This window comes from Silene latifolia, chromosome 3 (genome assembly GCF_048544455.1).
Source record: "Silene latifolia isolate original U9 population chromosome 3, ASM4854445v1, whole genome shotgun sequence".
In the NCBI taxonomy this organism is placed as follows: Eukaryota; Viridiplantae; Streptophyta; class Magnoliopsida; order Caryophyllales; family Caryophyllaceae; genus Silene; species Silene latifolia.
This window is the reverse complement of record NC_133528.1, coordinates 148775119-148797161: the sequence shown is the minus strand read 5'-3', so window position 1 is coordinate 148797161 and position 22043 is coordinate 148775119. Positions and strand designations below refer to the sequence as shown.

At 35.4% G+C, this 22043-nt stretch overlaps 3 protein-coding genes across 4 annotated transcripts; all 3 read right to left on the bottom strand.

Moving 5' to 3' along the window:
- Positions 1-666: 666 nt before the first annotated feature.
- Positions 667-2384, bottom strand: LOC141646449 (dehydrin DHN1-like). The gene is made up of 2 exons (XM_074454334.1): positions 1969-2384; positions 667-1080 (listed from the first exon to the last, which is right to left on the bottom strand). The coding sequence occupies exons 1-2, from the start codon at positions 2293-2295 to the stop codon at positions 841-843; spliced, it is 567 nt and encodes a 188-aa protein (XP_074310435.1). The 5' UTR covers positions 2296-2384; the 3' UTR covers positions 667-840.
- Positions 2385-3081: 697 nt separating this feature from the next.
- LOC141648414 (phosphatidylinositol 3,4,5-trisphosphate 3-phosphatase and protein-tyrosine-phosphatase PTEN2A-like) lies at positions 3082-9826 on the bottom strand. Of its 2 annotated transcripts, none has more exons than XM_074457069.1 (13): positions 9662-9826; positions 7709-8211; positions 6705-6806; positions 6565-6621; positions 6397-6462; positions 5635-5811; positions 5425-5511; positions 5271-5335; positions 5103-5179; positions 4337-4383; positions 4116-4246; positions 3950-4019; positions 3082-3834 (listed from the first exon to the last, which is right to left on the bottom strand). In XM_074457069.1, exons 2-13 carry the CDS (start codon positions 8129-8131, stop codon positions 3325-3327), a joined length of 1812 nt encoding a protein of 603 aa, XP_074313170.1. In that variant the 5' UTR covers positions 8132-8211; positions 9662-9826; the 3' UTR covers positions 3082-3324. The 2 variants fall into 2 exon arrangements, with proteins under 2 accessions (XP_074313170.1, XP_074313171.1); XM_074457070.1 differs by having other exon boundaries at positions 7709-8206; positions 9662-9786.
- Positions 9827-11352: 1526 nt separating this feature from the next.
- LOC141648415 (cysteine proteinase mucunain-like) lies at positions 11353-16515 on the bottom strand. Its single transcript, XM_074457071.1, has 5 exons — positions 15566-16515; positions 13315-13550; positions 12932-13072; positions 12099-12554; positions 11353-11730 (listed from the first exon to the last, which is right to left on the bottom strand). Exons 1-5 carry the CDS (start codon positions 16080-16082, stop codon positions 11653-11655), a joined length of 1428 nt encoding a protein of 475 aa, XP_074313172.1. The 5' UTR covers positions 16083-16515; the 3' UTR covers positions 11353-11652.
- Between the last annotated feature and the right edge of the window lie 5528 nt (positions 16516-22043).

Here is a 22043-nt window from a genome sequence, read left to right as displayed (position 1 = left end):
GACACACCGTTTTGAAAATTGTTTATATTTTACGAGAAGCCATATTAACTTGGGTCCATAATCCGAGTAGCTTTCGACTCATCCAATGAAGCTCCCTCGTTCGATGAAAGCTCGAAATACATTTAATCATTCTCGAGAACAATTAAACTGATTTCCGACTTTCCATGAACTCGTTCCTTCATTAACCCGTAGCCCAACTCGCTATTCCGTATCAGAATATGTTTTATCGGAAACCTGTTTTACAAGAGACTTTATTCATAAAATATAACTAAACTGATTCTTATGTGAAGTTTGAGAAGGAAATCGACATATATCAACTTGAAAACATTTATACGACATATATCAAGTTAGAAAACATTTATACCTACATAGTAGGTATTTACCATTTGTGGTTTGAATGCTTAAAATTGATTAACCAACACAAGAAGTTTTTATGCTCAAAATTATATATTCCATATATACAATTATTTGTGGTTTATATTGAATTTTTTTTCCAGCTATATTGAAAGAATTTGTATTCAATATTTTCACTAATTTGGAGGAAAGTCGTCGTCTCATTCATCGACTTGCTTTTATACTTGATATTTTCACTAATTTGGAGGAAAGCCGTCGTCTCACTAATTTGAAGAAAAAACGTACCCTATTGCGAACAGTGATGAACAGTGATTCGACTACAGACATTATTATTATTTCAACATTATATTTATAGTCCACATATTAATATTACAAATTACAAAAGCAACAAAGAGTACTACATTACATAAGTGAATACACACATTTAAAAGATCCTCGTAGGCGGTCGAAAAACGTCTACTTTCTTCTAGTGCAAGTAACTAGTACTTAATGATGACTGCCGGGAAGCTTATCCTTAATTTTGTCCATGATTCCTTTCTTCTCATGTTGCTCAGTTCCGGCAAAGCGGCCATGTTGTGCATCATATCCTGTAGTAGTAGTGGTGGCACCGTAGCCAGTAGTACCGGTGCTATACTCCTCTTGTTTGTGCCCTCCTGGTAGCTTTTCCTTTATCTTCTCCTTCAGTCCCTTTTTCTTCCTCCTCCCTCCTAGTCCATCATCTTCCGACTACACATTTACAATAAAATGTAATTATTTTTTGAGATTTTTACAGTAAAATGTGACTATTTTTTAATAAAAAGTTACCAGAACAACAAGCTAAATATAATGGCAAAATTTTTCCAGACCTCTTAAGAGGGGCAAAAGAGGTCTTAAATAAGAATTTGTGTTAGTGTCTAGTTTGTTGGAAAAATATATACACGTTCGAGTACCATCTACTCGAAAAAAAAAGAAAAAAAAAAGAGATATTCTTCGTGTACCCCTCAATTTTTTCATTTTCTAAGATGTAACCCTATTTTCTTGTAAAAAAATTTTGACCGTCAATCACTCTTGACTATCACTCTTGACTACAAGTTCAGAATACGATACGTTTTATTTTATTTTCAAATTGACCGTCTTTAAGAGGTCTTCAGTTTGAAAAAGAGTTCACCGAAGTCTCCAACGCGTAGTTGGGAATTATGACCGGTCAAAGTTTATCATTAAAAAAACTTTGACCAACCATAACTACAGGCTACGAGTTCAAAAAGCGGTTAATTTTTTTTTCAAATTCTAGGCCTTGCCGAGATAATTAGTTTGGAAAAAAAAAATACCGTTTTCTGGACTCCTAACATAGAATTATTGTCGATCAAATTTTTTTTAAAAAAAAAAATAGGAATACACCTTAGAAAACGAAAAAAATTCAGGGATACACGAGAGAATATCCCAAGAAAAATACGAGAAAGCTTTAGACGGTCCGTTAAAGTAAAATGTGACTATTTTTTTGATAGAAAGTTAGCAGAACAAGCTGAAAGAAACATTAGCTACAAACATTTTTCCCGTCTCATATAAGACGGGCTTTGTCCGTCTTAAATGAGAATATTAAGCTCTCAAATTTATTTGAGTCAAAAAATTACTTACAGAGCTAGAGCTAGAGCTTCCAGAGCGGCGCAACTGAGTACCGGTAGAAGTAGGCACAGTAACACCACCATACTGATTCTGCATAGGTGGCTGATCAACTCCACCACCCATGCCTGAACCGGTATCGTAACTACCCCCACCAAAGCCGGTTCCAGTTCCGGTTCGGGGCTCCCTATACTGGATTGTACCACCAGTAACCGGATCCACACTGTATACAACTTCTCCGGTATCGTACGATCCCATGGTACCGCCAGTATGACGAACCGGGTTGCCAAACTCATCGGTTTGGCGAACCGGGTTTCCGTACACATCCCTCATATCTGCCATTCTTTCGGTCGATCTCTTCAAGTTTTTTTTTTTTTTTTTTGCTTTGTTTTTGTTATATTATTGCAAGATTAGATATTGTGTTGATTGTTGAATTGTAGTGTCCTGGTACGTAATATTTATAGTATTACACACCTACGTGCATGTGTATTCATGCATGGTATCAAAATTCTATGGTGCTGACACGTGTGCACATACTGCAATCTGTCACAATAACGGGTGGACACGTGTATTGAAGTCTTGAAGTTGGAAAGATGGATACTTATCGTATAGGGAGTGATCGAAACACGGAGTCATCTATTTTAATCTCTGTGTCGACTTTAGTAACAAGCTTTCACCCACGTGTAGAACGGTAGACCTGACAAACTGATCAATCTGATTTTGGTTCGGAAATTTAACCGAATTCGGTTTGGATGGGTTGAGTCGGGTTAATTCGAGTTCAAATCATTCTTAGGTTGGTTATTATCAAGTTATTTATGGATAACGCAGTTTCCAACCATACACATTTGGGTCGAGTCATATAATGTCGGGTCAATTCGAGTCGGGTGAAATTCGGTCCTCATTTCAGGTGTCGATCAATTACGGGTCATGTTATCCGGATCGTGTTATTTGGGTCGCATAGATTTAACAGAAAATGTAGGACAAGAGATTAGGAGTATCCAGTTTCTCTTCTCAAAGCCTAATCAAAATCTCTCTCGGAGGACGAGAAATTGGAGGGAAATTGTATCCAAACAAGTCCTAAAAGGAGAGGCAACTTAAAAAAAAAAAAAAAACGAAAAACAGGGGCGATTACTACACTAATTCAGGTTGTATCATTACAGAAATGAAAGTTATTCTGCAGGTTTCGAATATACATCATGAAAATATCGGTGCAAAGTTCGTTCTCAACCTTTATCTCCAATTCATGATTGGATTTAACGAATCAAATAAGATTCCACCTGACAATGAAAAAATAGGAACACGCTTGCACTGTCATACAACTTCTATATACAGATTACAGATTTCTGAATCAAGCAAGCAAGAAACGTGTATTCACTCACTTTCGTAATCTTCATCGTCTCCAAAGGTAAAAACAGAAGCATCTGCGGCCATTGCTTTAAAATCACTCCCTCCCTCTGCCCCGGGTTCCTGGGGTCCTGGCCTGGACCCGGCTGCAGATTCGACTTTCGAATCGTTTTTTGAATTTTCGTTACTTACTGACGTCTTTCCCATTTCATGTGTCAAGACTTCAACCTTGGACGCTGAAGTTGTGTTAGTTTTAGGCGGTGGGACTGTGGATTTATCGGCCTGAGCCTTTCTGCTTTTTGACGAGCCTGACTCATCATCATCTGAAAATACATCATCTCTGTCGCGTTCACTTTGGGCCTGACTCTCGGATTCTTTGTTAGGACTTGGGCCAGACGAGGCCTCATTTACAGAAGGATTAGCAATAGGGTTGTCGTTTGGCCTTTCTGCCTCGGATACTGGCTGTGGCGATACAGGGGTCCCGTCATAGTCAACAAGGACGATCTCTACTTGGAATCCAGGGGAAGGTAGCTTTCTCTGGCAAAGCATAAAATAACAGCCATTTTGATTTCAAACAATCCAGGAACTTAAACTAGTATCGACATTGATTAATAATTATATAAGTGTACGAGGTAGAATGGACTAAACTTACCTTATCGAAACCATCCATATCACTAGTGTTGAAGATCTTCCGATTTTCCACCATTGTCGTGTTTAGCCAACTAGAACACAAATTAAAATGAAAAAATATTAAGTAATCAAATTTGATTTCAATAAAACATGGGCATTGTAAATCAGAAGCAGCTAAGGTCTCATACAAGTAAAAGTCCCCTTGGCGGTCATGAAAATGGACCTTGAAGTCTCCAGCGAGCTCTGTGAGTCCAGGCTCTCCTGGCAGCGCAAAGACTAATATCCCTTTCTTCGGTGCACTAAACCAGAAATCTTCAGGCTGCAATGAAAATTTGACAAGTTGAAATGTACTGAAATTTTTTTTTGGGTGAAATGGTTACATCTTATCCCATTGAATTAAAATACTCACTGTCAGGTCCTTGGTTCTGAGATGTTTTTTAGTAGTGAACAGAACGCCTGCAGAAAGAATAGTTTGTATCTAAGTCGGGAAAGTAAGCTCCACAAAAAAATACACGTCATAGGAAACATCAAAGATTAACATTTAATCAAGGTTCATCGTCAATTAAAGCTTCCACGCTGTGAGGGTCACATACTCGCACACACAAAAAAATCATGCACAGCCACACCTACTAAAAGAACAACTAATCTAAATCTACAGATATAATATAAGAGGTAAATATTTGGGGTTTCTCAACCGAAAAATTTAGAAGAAAAAAAATAACATTGGCTCAGAATAGAAGCCTGCTCAAAATATCATACTAAAATCCCAGACCCAGCGAGACCTGGATGACCACAAGCAGTCTTGGGCAAATGAGCACCAGGAGCTACATGAAAAGCTGAGATTTTAGCAACGGATGCTAGTCAAAACATACATAAATTTAACATACGACTATGCGAGAACTGAAATAATTGACACACTGCAAATGAACTAGATGTATAAACAAATAAATAAATAGCATCAGTCCATAGTTGTGCTGAAATTAGAAACAGAGATTTCTCAACAGATCATTTTGGTAAAAATCAATGGCAAAAATCTATCATTGATTAAATACGAAAATCATTTTGGTGACTTATTACAAATTACATTAATAAAAGTTCTCGTCACAAAATCTTAACATGAATTCTAAAACAATAAAATAGATGGAGATACGTAAAAGAAAATATAGGTCACGTACCATTGTGATCTGACACAGTTATGTGAGGCCTGATCCAAAAAGGACATCTGTGAAGTCGAAATCCTCTAAGCATGCACCTGCAAGTAACAAAGGCAAAGAGTCAATTTCTATGAAAAAAATTGCCCACTTGATCCAACGTTAACAAATTTCAAACACAATATGCCATACCTACGCCCAGGTTGGTTCTCTCCATTAAAATATGTTAAAACTCGTTCAAAGTACTTTACATATCTCTGTAGATCAACAAGAGGAACTGGGTTACAATAACCTAGAATGGAAAGCAGCTCATGAAAATCAAACCAGATTAATGTAAAGAACTAACAATCTGACTTGGAAGAACAAGAGCCTTTGCATCAATACATCTTTTTCTATTGTAGTAGTCAATGGACTCCTCAGCAGTTGGAAAAAACTGTTGACAAATTGAACAAATATCAGTTTTCTAATTGCATTAATTTAAAACTGAACCCAAAAACGAAGAAACAGATAATTCAACAAATTTCCAGGTGAATGCAAAAGGCCAAAGAGGACTCACCTTCAAGTATAACAGAAGACTGGAAATCATTAAACCTGTCCGAGCCATTCCAGCTTTACAATGGACAATCACAACATTTTCAATATCCTCCTTCAGCCATGCATACGCACTTTGACAAAACAGTGTAATAAGGTGAATAGGGGGGCAATTGTGGTCATCAAATGGGAAACTCGCAACCTGAAATATAAACAACAAATGTTATCTTCAAAAGAGAGGGTGCATATATCGATAATTAAGTTCAAACTTCCCACAACTGTCATCATCAGAAGGCAACAACATTCAATGACTCTAGAGCTTTAGCCAGCAAAAGTAGCTATGTCGTTTATGAATTGACGATGGAATTTACCCTTTCCTTGGATGGACGGAATCAGAGAGGAAGGTTAGGAGAGAGGAGGGGTTGCGCAGAAGGGAATCAAAAGGGTGCATTTTTCTTTTTACAAGACAGATTAAAATTTTATATGGTCTTCTCAGTTACAAGAAGAGTGAACCACTTTTCTTCGATGGGTTTTTCCCTAACTAAATTTTGCAGTAACAGAGAAATAACTCAATAAGCTGACACGTGATTGCACTCAAGATAAAATTGGCAGGACACTAGGAGAAACTGGAAAAGTCAACGAGCACGGCCTTTATGAAAAGGAAAATACTAACAAAGCGCATCCCCTACTAAGTATAGATAACTATGGAGTACATTGACAAACATAAGCAAGTAACCATATCGCCATGCATTAAAAAAGTACACGTGAATGGGCTATAGGAGTAGACCTTTCCTTCAAAAAGTGAGGCATCATACAATCTTTCCGAGCAAAGATTGTATACTTTATACTTGCCCTGCAAATTTAATGTTTAAAAAGCAATTAGTCAGACATACCTAGATAAGAGTCATAAGACAATGGCTGGAAAAAGAATGCTCCAATATATAATCTCAATTACCTTATGGTGACTTTCTAAGAAGCTAATGACCTCCTCCATGTGGTTACGGTAGAAACCCTGTATCATTTTAACAGTAGTAGATGATGATCATTCGTCGTAAAAAGCTTTCAAAGAGACGGTAATAACCCACAAGATATTACCTCTACATATCCGAAAAATCCTGAACTCATATCCCCAGCAGGGAACCCCATTGCAAGTATGTTCTCAGTTATGTATGTCAAATCTAAATCGTATCCATCTGCCTAAAATAAAAAAGCGTACAGAATCAGTATTAATAACAACAAAAATATTTCCCTGGTGTCTCAAAGCTCTAGCCTATGGCAGGGGAAAGGGTTCGGATATATAGTCTTACACCTAAAAGACGAACATTGTTTCTTAACGACTGAAAACAAAAATTGTGAGAATTTCATTGACCGACCATTACTTTACAATATACAAAAATGCAGTTATATAAGCGAGTAATTCAGTATATTCCATCATAATCCAACCTCAAAAATCCTAAAACAATGGCGTAAGAGAAAAATTATGTCATATCCAAATTCCAAATCATGTACTCCGCACTAATTATTTATATGCATCTTCGTTATAAAGTGTTTACAAGGTTAACATGGAATCTTTGATGTTCTTGACAAAGGTTAACATGAAAAATTATGTCATATCCAAATTCCAATTCTAGAAGGGTAAGGCTTAGGATACCAAAATTTTTCCAAAGGTCAATATTTACACAAATCATGCATAATTTAGTACATTTTCCTCCAACCAGTAGCATAGGCAATCTGGGGTCCGAAGACCACAAAACTTTTGGCAATTTCACTGTATAAATGTGAAAGTAATGTTTCTACTGTTTTTGGTGCACAATACCTCACTAATTTATATTGATGTTCTTGAATTTAGGAGTTAAGACTTAATACCCAGCTTCCAACCTTTTCTAGGTAAGCCACTACCTCAGCTGCACTCACCACTCTTCTGCCCAACTAAAGATATCAATACAGTGGCTACTGTCATAAAACATCCTCAACTTTTTAAGAAAGAATATTATTCCGTATGTATCATCATGAAAAAACAGCAGAAGATAAAAGTTCAATACACTGAGAGGATGTGGTAAATCGTTGCATAATGCAATAACATAATACGCAAGGCTCACCTGATATCTTCGTTTGTTCTGAGACACAACATGCCTAGCCTTCACCGACACTGCCCTCACAGCACTTTTAGACGAATCGACCAATCCTCTTGTAATGGTTCCAAATATATTTGACTGAGAAGGCTCCTGGTCAGCAGCTTGTTCAGGTGTTGGGTCTTTAGGAGACAATCTCATCGATAAACTACTCGTAAATCTCGAAAATGCAGATTGTCCAGAGTTCCCACCTGGCGAATCCTCTTGTCCTCCTGCCGATGGCTGTGGAATTTTCAAGTTCTTTGCCCACGATGACAGTCCCCCAAATGACTGCTTAGAAGATGCCTCGCTTGATGTGCTACTTAACCCGGCATCAGTTGGCGGTGTGGGCAGTACATCTGAAGCTCCAGCAGACGGTGCAGTGTGTAGATCCCGTGACTCCGTATCCATGATAGTTTATATCAGCCACTTGATTCAGAGCTCAGCGCTCAAAAACACTAGATGATTCGTATGGTGACCACCAATCTGTACTGCATTCAATGAAAAAATTAACTTATAGGATCTAAACTTAATTGATTATTATGAGAACTGAGACAATTTTATTAATTACTCCCACCAATTCAACCAGTTGTTTACGTTTTTATTCTTCTGTGGTTTAACCAAACATAAAGAACTAGTTGAATAGGGGGGATACTAATTTTATTTCATTTGTATTCAATCGTTTCGCAATTCTAACTTCTAATCTCAAACATTTCAAGGTCTAAGGTTTCTTAGTCTATACAAAGTCCGGTTTCTACAAAGAGATTTCTATAACTATCTTAAATGATAAGAGGTAACTAATTTATCATCAGGCAAGAAAACTAAGTACAAACATTAAGAATAAATAACGTAATTATTCACCAAAACACGAATTATAGATGAAAAACGAAAACAAACAAAAGTGCAAACAACTCTAACTGCATTGGCAACTCGTCATTAAGCAATAAAACTAGCTCACAGATTGTAAATAAGTTAATACTCCGTGTTTCGAGGACAAACAACAACGTAATTATCCGAAAACTGAAACCTAATTAGAGTGAAATGCATCTAATTAAATTAATCGATAATTTCACTTCATTTACTCATCCAATCGTTCCACGGTTCTGACTTCCTATCTCAAACATCTCAAGGTCTAAGATTTCCTAGTTCAACGCAAAGTTTGCCTTCTACAAAGAGATTTCTATTGTCTTGAATGACCAAGAGATAATCTAGTATCATCAGGCACCAAAACCAGCTCAAAGATTAAGAATAAACAAAGTAGTTATTCACCAAAACACGAATTATACATCAAAATTGAAGTCAAACAGAATTAAAAACGACTCTAATTGCATCGATAACTCGTCATTAAGCAAGAAAACTAGTTTAAAGATGATAAATAAATTAATATACCAAGAACAAACAACAACGTAATTATTCAAAAACTGAAAATTAATTACAGTGAAATGCTCTAATGGTATCGAATAGTTCGTGAATTACTCATTCAATCGTTCCGCGATTCTAACTTCCTATCTCAAACATCTCAAGGTCTAAGATTTCCTAATTCAACGCCACGTTTGCCGTCTACAAAGAGATTTCTACTGTCTTGAATGATCAAAAGGTAATCAAGTTATCATCAGGCAACAAAACCAGCTCAAAGATTAAGAATAAACAACTTAATTATTCGCCAAAACACGAATTATACATCAAAAATGAAATCAAACAAAATTGCAAACGGCTCTAATCGCATCGATAATTAGTCATTAAGCAAGAAAAGTAGCTCAATGATGATCAATTTATTGATAAAAAACAAAAACAACGTAAAATTATTCAAAAACTGAAAACTAATTAGAGTGAAATACGACTAATTAAATCACAAAAGTTCATGAAATTAATCGGAAAGAAGCAGTTAATCAACAATTAAAAGCGCAATTAAAGAGATCGTATCATGAATTAATGAGATACCTTATGCAATTTGCAGATTAATGGTGAAGATCAGTAGACGACGATGATTGATTGAAGAAACAGAGATTCAAGAAGAGTAAGATTTGGGGATGAACATGATTGTGAATGAAAGTCACGTGCTTCTCTTGTTTGACTTTTTTAAGCCGTTGATTTAATCTCATTTGCGTTACTAATCATATCCAACGGTTGGAAGTAGACCCGGTAAAATTGACCCGACCCGGCGCTCGATCTTGACCCGGAACCGAATTGACCCGACTTAGTATAACCGGACCCGATTATTTATTGCTGCAAACTAATTATTACTCATACATAACTTGATAATAGCTTACCCAAACCTGAAATGACTCGGCCCAAACCGAAGTCTACAAATCCGTAATAACCCGACTCGAAATTTGCCCAACCCGACTGTTTAAACGATTTTGTTGTTCAACTCGGTAAATTTTTGTGGGTCAAAATACATCAAAATTGAGTTTATTTTGTTGACAATTAAAAAATATGGCCCTTTTTAATATACTTATATTTTTTCTTGTTTTAATTTAGTATATATTCATCATTTAATTTTGTTATCAACTTGTTCTTTACTTTTCTCATTTTTGGGGAAATGACAGAGCAACACCATTTTGGCAGAGGAGAAGCAGATTGGAATTGTCCTTTTTTGTGTCCAACAAACCAGAAAATGACACCTGTTGGGTCATGGAAGAGGTCACCAGAATGAAGCAAAGGTCACAAATTGACCTGCAAAGGTCACAAATTGACCTTTGGTCACAAATTAACAACTTTGGTCATCAATTAATTAGCTTAATTAAGTCACTAACCATGACCAAGCAAGGTCATGACCAAGCAATTGACCTTGCTTGGGGATGGTCTTAAGATAACATCGAAGTACATTTCATATTACAAAGTATTTTATGGGAACGTGAAACAAAGAGAATAAGGTTGAATGAACAAGAGACGTAGTCACAATGGAGTTTATTGTTTTTTTGGACTTATGGACAATAATTCTTTTATTGTTTGATTTAGCAAAAGAGGTATGTACTAGTCACAAAACCGAGTATGATTCTCATTTGTGACGGACATATCCATTATAAGCTTGCGACTGGTTAAATACTATCCATGTGGGTAGATAAGACAAAAGCAGAGTACCTAGGAAGTGGCATTTGTTTTGTCTTATCTACCCACATGGGTAGTATTTAACCCGTAGCAAGTTTAAGGAAGACTTGTTGATTACCCAAAAAGGTGTATTTCATGTTTCATCAGAAAAGATTCTTTACCGTCAAACTAATGAAAGTCGTTCTGCATTTGGAAGGTGCAACCGTGCAACTGTGCAAGTGGTAAAGAGTAAACTCCATATAATGTACACACCCAAAAAAAGAGCATAATAAATGGTTGCAGACACTGATTCACTTGTCAGCTAGTCTCGCTATAGATATATCTCGGGTCAAATAGCTTAAAAGTGGGGATATTTTTGGCCCCAATCACCCCACTTGTTGCTTGTCTTATTAGGAATGTGATACTGTATTTGGCCCGTCTTTAGTTATAGACGGATATGTGCCGTCTATAATGAGATTTTGTGTTCAATTATAGGCTGCTCTCACAATAAAACGGTTTTATAGGAGACTTGCGAACAAATAAGGAAAATAAACTGTGAATATGCACATACAGAGTAATAATAAGTAGATAGAAGGACGGAGTAATCAGAATGAAACTGCAGATCTTTACTGAAAACAATTTACAGAAGCAGCCATTAAATAAGAGGCCAAAGTTCAGCATTGTCGTAACATTAAACATCCGAGCTTGAGATAAATTATAATGAAAGGATTATATGTGCAAATGACCACCAAGGTTAAACCAACATGGTGGCAAATCAAGTTTTCTAATTATTTCCGACAGCGGACTTCAATCCCTTTCCTTGCAGTCTTTCTTTCAGTCATACACCAGCATCAAACTCTGTCGAATCCTTCAGCATGTTGCTGGGTTGGGTTAAATCCTTCTTATGCGATGCCAAACTTTGAGTGAAGCTTTGCTGGAGTTCGCTTCAATGCCTTAACAGTAAACGGGTTGTTCTTGCTCTGTTACATCAAAAATCGCATCATTTCAATTAATATTAGACGGTCTCGTGCAAAAATAATTGCAATCATAAACATTCATAATTAGTTAGTACGGGCCCGCAAGGGTGGAGTTAGTGGTTAAAACTTGGTAAAATTCCCAGGAGACCCGGGTTCAAGCCTCCCCAAGAGCAAAATCTTGTGGAGCATGCCTGAGTCCATGCCTTATAGACTTCGAGCCTGTCACCCTCGGGTGGCTTACCTGGTATATGTGGTTTGCAGGCTATCACGCATATTCGAGGGTTTACCCAGTGAGCACCGAAGGTAGCGGCTACGGGTTCCCTCGTCACCAAAAAAAAAAAAAAAAATAATAGTTAGCACGGAGTAATTACCTTGCTGCAGGTGCCTTGCCTGGTGTTACAGATCGGGTAGTCATGGGGGCAGCAGCTGGAATGGTCATCACAGCAAGAAGCAGACTCGAGTGGGCAGCAACCCCACATATAGCAGTAAGGACCATACTCATAGACACAGCAGCAGGTGGTCCCACTAGGGCATGTGGAGTAAGCGTCACAGGTCACCTCGGGTGCAGGTGGGGGAGATGGAGGAGAGGGGCCTGGGTTAGGTGGGTTCTCGCTAGTCTTGACTGGGTATGATGCTTCAATAGCAATACCACATTTGCCGGATTTAGAGGCTATGTTTCTCTCCAATCGTATGTACCCAGCTTCTCCCCAATCAGCACCCCATGAGTTCCTTACAATCCAGTAGTCCTTCCCATCTTCAGTGGTACCATAACCAACAGCAACGACACCATGGTCAAGATCTGTACCACAGTTTGCAGTGTAAACACCCTGCATTAACGATTTAACGTACTCAGGTCAGTATAATTCAAGATTATACCAAGAGAGACACATTTCGTGTCCAGATTTTCGTTTACATGAAGATTTAACAGTTGAAGTGAAATGAGATGAAACCAAATACACCCTTCATCGTATTTATATTGCCCTCGTCTGACTTTAGAAGGTCAAACAATATCTTCGATAGAGATATTTCACCATATAAAATGGAAACAATTTTTTAAAATGATATTGTAATACGAAAGTACTTGTTTTGACAAATTTTCAACGGAGATTGGCATCCGTTAACCACCAGGATCAAAATGGGGATTGAGATAATAAACTAATAGCACAGACGAAGCATGGAAGACAAACAAGACAGTAACACATACAGATTTGTAGAGTTGGAAGTCCCTGCCACCAGCATCAATGGCAACGCTTACAGGCTGGTGAGCAAGTGCCTTCTTCAATGCTTTCTCGTCATTTTCTGGAACATCTTCAAAACCATCAATCGTAACAACCTTAGCATTCTTCTGCAAGATGATCAAACGCACAGTAAGTATACAGTTATAATACAATTACAGCCAAATTCTACCAGATTATGCTATTGTGACTCTTCATATTACTCGCATACCCAAAACAGTAATTTTTTCGTAAAATAACTGAATCCTACCCTGACGACATGTTATACTTCTGACCAATACTAACATTGGTTGTATTAGACACACTGATCAAATGACTACAAAAGTTGATGAACTAGATTAAGATAACAGACCCTGAACTGGTCGCAAACACCATCATTGGCCTTGTAAGGATAGTCCTTGTCAGTGTCAATGCCACCATTGTTGATGATGAATTGGAAGGCGTAGTCCATAAGACCACCATCGCATCCAGAGTTGTAAGAAGTGTCACAATCAATAAGCTCTTGCTCAGACAATGAGATCATGTCACCAGTGACAATCTGGTTGATTCCTTCAACAGCAGCGATAGCAGAAAACGCCCAACAACTCCCTAAAAGCAATTAAACAAAGTAACAGATTACAAATTGGCCAATAAAGTATCTAAACAGATACCAACTGATATAAAATATAAGAGGAATCTTCGTCTAGCACACGTTAAAGGCATTAGAGACCAAAAAAAAAAGGAAGAATGAATTTATAATAGCAGAGGACAATTGTGGCATGTTAGGTATTTTGGGAATTATTTAGCCTTTACCTACTGAAAACAAATGTTGTCGTCATAAATTAATCCGATTTAAAAGTTCTATATGAAAATATATACGAAACCCAGTCTGGGATGCCACTAATTAAATGAAAAAGACATGATGACAAATTGACAATCATGGTAATGGATACAATACTAGAATAGGAATCACAATGACAGCATATGTTTGTCCCTTTCTCTACACAAAATTAGATATGAATTATTTCGCAAAGACGTATAGATTACATAAAAACGACAATCGCAACACTTGCTAACATCAGCAGACTCGCTAATCTGATCACCTTTTAACGACAGCAAACAACCAACGCAACATCAAGTATTAATCTCAAGATTATTCATCTTTGCTGCAAAATTAAATATTTAAATTTACAGAAACTTTGCTTGATCAATACTTAAATTATAAAGTCAAAATTCTAGGTTGGATTCCCTTTAGACAGTTCAGCAAGCTAGGATCCATGCATCAAGGAAAAATCAGTCAAGAAAGCCGTATATTTAAGTAGAGCATTGAGTGATGACGCTAAACAACCACTTCACCCACTACATTACTCAACCATCTAAGTTCCTAACTAAAAGGGTCAATCCAAAGGATTGTAAACTGTCAATCGCAAAAAAGTAGGAGGCAAACTGTTAACTCTAATGTTATAACCCGGCTAACAAATCCGTCATTTTCTTCATCATATTTGGTTTTTTCAACTATTGCCACTGTATATCCAAGCTACCCTTTGTTCCTTTCCAACAAGAGCAAATGATGATCTTAACAAAAGTGACGATATTTTTACCCAAATGACTCAAAACATAAATCAAATTACTTTGTTCGTAAATTGTTAATCTACAATTCAAAAAGGAAAAGATCTCCAACAACAACAACATCAGAGCCTTAATCCCAAAAAGGAAAAGATCTCCACAAAGACGAAAATTTAAGAACTTTCACCAATTCATCACAAGACAAGAACTTTCCAAATTACTCAACGATCATAATCAAAAAGTCACAAGCTGACTGTTTCTTCTACTGTCACAACTTCACTATGTCCAAGTTCAAACAAACAAACGTCATTTTAATCCAATAAAGTCAGATTCTTATTCATAAAGACTCCACTAAATGAAATCTTCACCAATACAATACACACAACAAAATCCAAACCAGCATGAGATAAAGCTTCAATTTTACGCACGAACTTTTTCAACCCGACATGACGTGTTTCATTTGCGACCCGTAATCACAAGAAACAATATAAACTCAATCCAAATTTTCAATGTTTTACTGAAGTGATATGCGCCGCATTGAACTTATAAGAACTTAAATTAAGTCCAAAAGAACAGGGCCTTAGAACATATACAGTTCCGCTACCAACCTTCTCATCTCAGAGACTAATAAACCATTATTGATTTTTCCACTTAAATATCAATCATTGATTCGAAAATATATTCTATTTAATTGTTCTATTATAATGAAGGTTGGAAAAAAGATCGGAAGGAAAAGTTCCTTAGCAAACTTTCGGGAACAATCGAGTGAGAAAAAATCGAAAATTTTAACAAAGGTTTTCGACTTTTCATCAATCAGTGGGGTGATCGTGCTTGCTAACCCCTCTAACGGGTCACAAACTGATAACGGTCTTATTTAAGCATTTGTGTCGAGATTTAGCTAAAACAAACCACAATAATCCAAAACACAACTAAAATAACATCATCAAACAACAAACAAACAAATAATCAATCAATTAAAAAAACCCTAAAATCAAAACACATGAACACAAAATTAAATTAAATTAAATTAAGAAGGGTAAAAGACAAAGTGAAATTACCACACTGCCCTTGGTCCTTAACATGAGCAACAGCACCTTTCTCTCTCCAGTCAACGTTGACCGGCAACTCATCTTCTTCCCCTTCCTTAACCAAATACCGACTACTCTTAAGATTCTTCTTCTCCACAACTCCTCCAAGGTTTTTCCGCTTCGCGCCGAAGTACTTGGCGCGAAACTCCTCGTTCGTCAAATCCGCAAACTTATTTAAACCTAATTCATACGATTTCGACTCCGAACCGCTATTATGTTCATCAATAAACTTTAAATTATCCTTAAATATTTCAAACCTTTTTTCCTTCTCTCCCAAGGCATTGTAGTTTTTGCCGTGATGAACAAGCCATTTCTCGTAGATCGCCAAAACGTCGTCGTTTGATCGTTGTGGGATGGTGTTGGTGTTTATGTTGTGTGTTATGTCGTAGTTTATGATGTTCATATCCATGGCGGAAGAGAGAGAAAGGGAGATGAGGAGGAGAGGGAAAAGGAGAGAGAAAGTTGAGGGTTTGAATTTGGACGCCATTGTTGTTGAAGAGAGAGAAATTGTGAATGTGTTTGATGTAAAGTGAAGGTGGTCGAGCGTTTTTATTTATAGAAATCGGATATTAATTAATTACTCCGTAATCAAATCGGTTTTTCTTAAGACGAGTATATCCGTCTTTTATCTCGAATAGAATCGGTTTTCCTATTCTTTGAGAAGAAGTAACTCAATTAGATAGATGAGACGGATTTTTTGTAGTCCATAGATATTTTATTTTATCCCATCTATTTATTTGAGCTGGTTTAAATTAAGACGGATAAGATTGCCTAAATAATAATTTGTGACTATAATACAAGTACAAATTCTAATAAATTAGATGGATTTTTTTCTAAAAAAGAAAATGATTATTTTATTAATTTTTGGGGGGCCAATTATTGAGGGGCTAGAGCATGGGAAAGACAACGAATTGAAGGGTGCCAATTGGAATGGGGCAATTGTAAATTCAATTGCTCTTGCTTGTGACGGGTTACCATTTATGACGGATATTTTGTGAGATAAAATGGTAACAAAATAGGTTAGTGGAGAAAGGGGACCACATGAATAGTGTTGCAGAGAGAGAAAAAGTGGGTACATTGTGAGGTAAAATGGTATCCGTCTTCAGCTTGTGACGGATATGTCATGTCTTCAATGAGAATTTGTGTTGTAAATTTATAACACAAATTCTCATTATAGACGGACACTATCCGTCTATACGTATAGACGGATACCATTTTCCCTCACAAAATACCCATTTGCCATAAAGTGGGAAGCACATGGGGGGTGCCCCACCTTGTCCCCCTACCCATTTTATTAGAGGTCTTTACCCGTCTGTTCGCCCCACCCGTCTATACCAAGACCTATTTAATTGAATTTATAAAAGTATGGGGGGAAATAAACAAGTTATGCAAATTGGCAATTAATATAGTTATAATATTAAATTATGTTATATTATATTGCTCATAATGGTGAAGATGGCGAATAGTTGTCTAAGTTATTTAGATCTTACGGAAAAATTATTTGGAAATGTTGGATAGATTAAAGTATCCTCAAATTGTTAATTTAAGTAATTGTCATAAGTATTTATCTATGTTTTAAAATTTATGAGGCCGGATGTAGATAACATTGTGGTGCACGGTATAATACGGAGTAGTTTTCTTTATACGAAGTAAAAAAAATTTTATTGCTATCTTGATGCAAGATGATACACAAGACTAACTATTTTAAAATTAATATTGCTGCTATATTACGACATACATAATGAATAACGAATTATACACTTCTATAATATTTCTTTCATTTCTTTTCAGCTAACTTAACTTATAAATGATAATCAACCAGAACCGAGTTACATGTTAAAAATGGAGATATGGATTTAGGGTCAAATTTGGTCTAGCTATTTCGAATTTACAATAATGTTGCTCAAAATATCGAATCAATAAGATAATCAAAATTAACGTGAAGTTTGAGAGATGAAAACGACAAAATAGTAAAGAAAAACGAGTAAATAGTAAAAGCAATAAATAATTGATTTTACTTTTTGTTGGAGTGTTTGAGAGCTAGTTTACTTCTTCAACGACGTGTTAATGTAGACAATAATGGAAGTTATTCTTTGAGGAGTTCAATTGTGATTAGAATCCTAGTCTGTTAAGGGTTTCAATATTAAGATAACTAGGTTTGGTGCCCGGCTTCGCCCGGGCGACTTCTATTTACCGTTAAATTTTATTTTCAATGAAATAAACTACGTTGAAATTGTCTAACTCACACGTTTACAATTTGTAATATATTTTCCTACGGCATATCTTGTAATTATGATGAAATGTAAAATTTATTTTCAAATGAGACACGTTCACTACCACGCTATTAATATTATTACTTTCACGACATTCTTTCTTAATATCATTACGTTCACTACTCCCGTGGTTACTAATGTTTCTTTTACTAATTCCTCTATTTTTTTCTGTTAAATCCATTATTCCCGTTAATTTTATCCGCTCTATATTTACATAAATAAAATATTTCCTCGAGTCGATTGGTTATTTAATTGTTCATACTTTTTTTCATTGTTACCACTGTTACTTTCACTACATTCGTAGTTACTTTCACTACTCCCACTATCATTATTATAACTGTAACTACTCCCACATTAATAATTTTATTAATCTCGTTGTTGCTACTATTACTTTTACTACATTTAATTTATTGTATAATTCTATGATGATACTAATTAATTCCATAAGTGGTGCATGTTAATTTTAAGGAAAATCACTATATCCTTGTGTTTTCTAAATTTAATTACTTTAATGTAATTTCCATAAATATTCTTCATCAAGGCATCTTTATATTATACTTTTAACCAAAACTATATAATATTTACATTGAGGTCCCTTTATCAGGTCCATCACACGGTGCTATCGATTTAAAACTATATAATATAATTAATTTGTATAGATTTCTTTAATTACATTGAAATCTCTTGGTTTCTGGAATTAATATATAGTATTGATGTTAACAATTAGTACTATGGGGTGTTTATCGATTTAGGATTGGACTGGATCAAAGTTTGTGGACCAAGGACCAAATAACAGTAAAATGGTGGACCGTGAATCGGACCAAATTAAGTATGTTCCGGTCTGATTCGGATCAAACTACATAATCAGTTCCGGTCTTTGGTCCGAACCACCAAATAAACACCCCTAATTAAAACAGGACAATATATTTTAATTGAGTATACTATATAGTACTCGTAGTAGATACTCATATAGTCTATTTCATTTCTCAAAATTTGATTTTCTTTTATTTGATTATTTAAATAATGGGCAAATTTAGTAGAAAATTCAAGCTCAAAAGTAAATTGACCACCAATTTAATAACCGTAAACACCTCGTTATTATCAGCATATCTCGTAATTTGTAGAATTACTTTATTTCTAACCAATTCACTTTAATCATACTCCACCAAAATGTTTCAACTTACTGATTAAGATTTAAGACTGAGATATCGTGACAATTGATCACTGGTTCGAATCCCCCTTTCCTTATATTGTTAACATCGTCTAATTTACTTCGTTCAATATTTATCCTACATACCTACTGGATAATCATGGATGCGAAAGATCAAATTACCCATTAACAGCATGCTGCATGTCTAATACAGAAAGTTAAACAACTGAATAAGAAATTCATAATTAAAATCGGTAAACTAATAATCGGGACGGATGGAGTACAAATTTGGTCATTGGTTGGTGTCAAATGTCAACTTGTGGAACAAGTAACTTAATTGCTACCTAAACATTCAGATACCTTCAAATTCTAGTGGACGAAAACATCAATTGTAGCATTACAATAGTGTAGTAGTGACTTGTAGCTTTATGGATCTATCAATTATCAAAGATGAAAACAAAATATGAAAAGGATGATCCAAAGTATGGGAATACAAAAGGCGTAAATATTCACCAGAAATCTAGCTTCATGCGATAACTTATCTTCCACATCGATCAGTCTATCCATGCATATCCTAAAGATCCGGAGAAAATCTCTTTCAAAATAAATTATTTCTGTCACAACAATAAACTAATGTTTGTAATTAACTAATTATCTTGGCAAAGTGAAACACTCAACAGTTGTTGACCAGAGTAAATGTTTAACACAAATTCTCATTCGCAAACTTGGGACGGATCAACTATTACCCATATGAGGTAGATAAAACAAAAGCAGAATGTATAGGGAGTAACAATCTGTTTTGTCTTATCTATCCACATGGGTATTACTTAGACCTGTTGCAAGCTTGTGATAGATATGCCCGTCACAATCTTGTTGAATGTTTAATTAGTTGGTCTCTTTTCAAACGGTTATTTTGGTCTCTTCCAAAAAGACGGAATTTTGAGACTATTTACAGCTAAATGTGACCACTTTTGGAAAAACAAGTTACCATAAGCTGTAAAACTAACTGGATCATTGTTGTTACATACATAAAATGGTCACAAAATTCGGTCTTTTTAAAAAGACGAAAATGGTCTATGTGAAACAAGAATGTGTGATGTTTAATTACGCCCCTTTAGAGAAAAGATTCACTACTTACAAGTTTACACTGCCACTTATAACTTGTTACCCAGTCCGAATTTTCTCCATTATTACTTGAAAAGAAATGGATCTTTATTACTTTTAAACGGTCATGATTAAATCTTTATTTTATAAAAATAATGTTTTAATGAATGGCGAGAAAATATATTAGAATTAGAGTGTATTAGAAAGAAAATGGGAGAAAGTAATAGAGAGGATCCAAATTGTTGGTTACCTATCACAAAGATTCAGTACTTCGAATGTAGCCGTTCGTATTCATGACATGCATTCGTGTTTAATTTTTTCCTATTACTCCGTAAAATAGTACTCCTTTCATTCAACTTCACTCTACCATTTTACTTTTTCACATTTGTCAACGCGTGTTTCACATGAATATATTTTCGCTTAAATATTCAACGAAAAATAAATTTGAATGTTTACTTGTACATAGTGTAGAAAGTAGAAAGTGATATACTTCGTAATAGAGTTGAATGGAGGAAGTATTCCGTATAGAGTATAGTATTTGTGAGTTGTGACATGCGTTCATATCTCATCCTATGAAAATAATACGGAGTATTTGTTGTTTTTTTTTTTTTTTTTTTTTTTTTTTTTGCTTTTTCTTATGTATAAATTCTCATTATAGACGGATAATGTCCGTCTATAGTTATAGACGGATAGTGTCCGTCTATAATGAGACACACTGTTTTTGTTAAATTCAACAACGGGTCTGGGCCGCACCCGAACGGATGAGAAAGAGTCCACAACGTAGGCCCAAGAGGGTTTCACTCTAAAACCAATTGGCGATAGAGGGAGTAGCCCCTTGTCTTATAAAGTGGTAATTCTTCTCCTCTTTTATCAATGTTGGGCAACCCTCACATGTGGGAACTTATTAGGCTGGTATGGAGGGAAGATGATACACATACACGAGGTGTATGGTTTTTCCATACACAACCAATTACGTGATGACACGTGGCAAACTAGAGTTAACCTCCATTAGTTAGTTTAAGGCTAAGTTAGTAATTTAACATTTGTAGTTAAATTGTTAACTACATCTAATTAACTATATTTATGAAATTTTTTTTATTTCTTTATTTATACATTAGATTTATTATTAAATCAAACCTCAAAAAATGTCTTTGATGAGGATCGATCCCATAACCTCTTGGTTTGAATACCCTTACTATTACCACTATGACACATTCATCTTGTTATCAATTTTGCATATCTTTTGATATATATCTTTGTTAAGACCTGAGTTAAAACAATATGTATATATAATCATTATTAATTGTACTTCTAACTTATATTTAATGTACCTTCAGTATTAGATCAATGTACATACTAGGTTAGTTAAATGTACTTGATAAAAATTAAACTAAATATTTTATATACCTATCGTATTTATTATTTGTAATTATAATTTATATAATTAATATGAAATTTACATTCATTATAGGTCATATTATTATAACGAAAAATATTTAGTAAATTGAGGCGAATTTTTTTATTATTATAATATTAAAAAATATCAGGTATTATTACGAAAAATTATTATAACGCTCTAGATGTCATGTGTAAATATATTATTAAATTGTACGTCGAATGTATTTCACCTTAATTTCCGTCTATAACTCATTAAGTGCATCTTAGATATATAAGGGGTACATATATAAATTTAGGATCCGGTGAGAACCATATACTACAAAAGTAACGCGAGAAACTGACGGAAATTCTGACGAATTTTCCATACCGTCAAATAACTTGGGAAACTGACGGAATACTGACGAATATTTCGTCAGTAAAAAATACTGACGGATATTCCGTCAGAATCCGTCACAGGTTACTGGAGCGTTGAAAAAAGCAATGGCGTCATCACAGCCTGGCGGGTTTATGACGTTATCCGTCA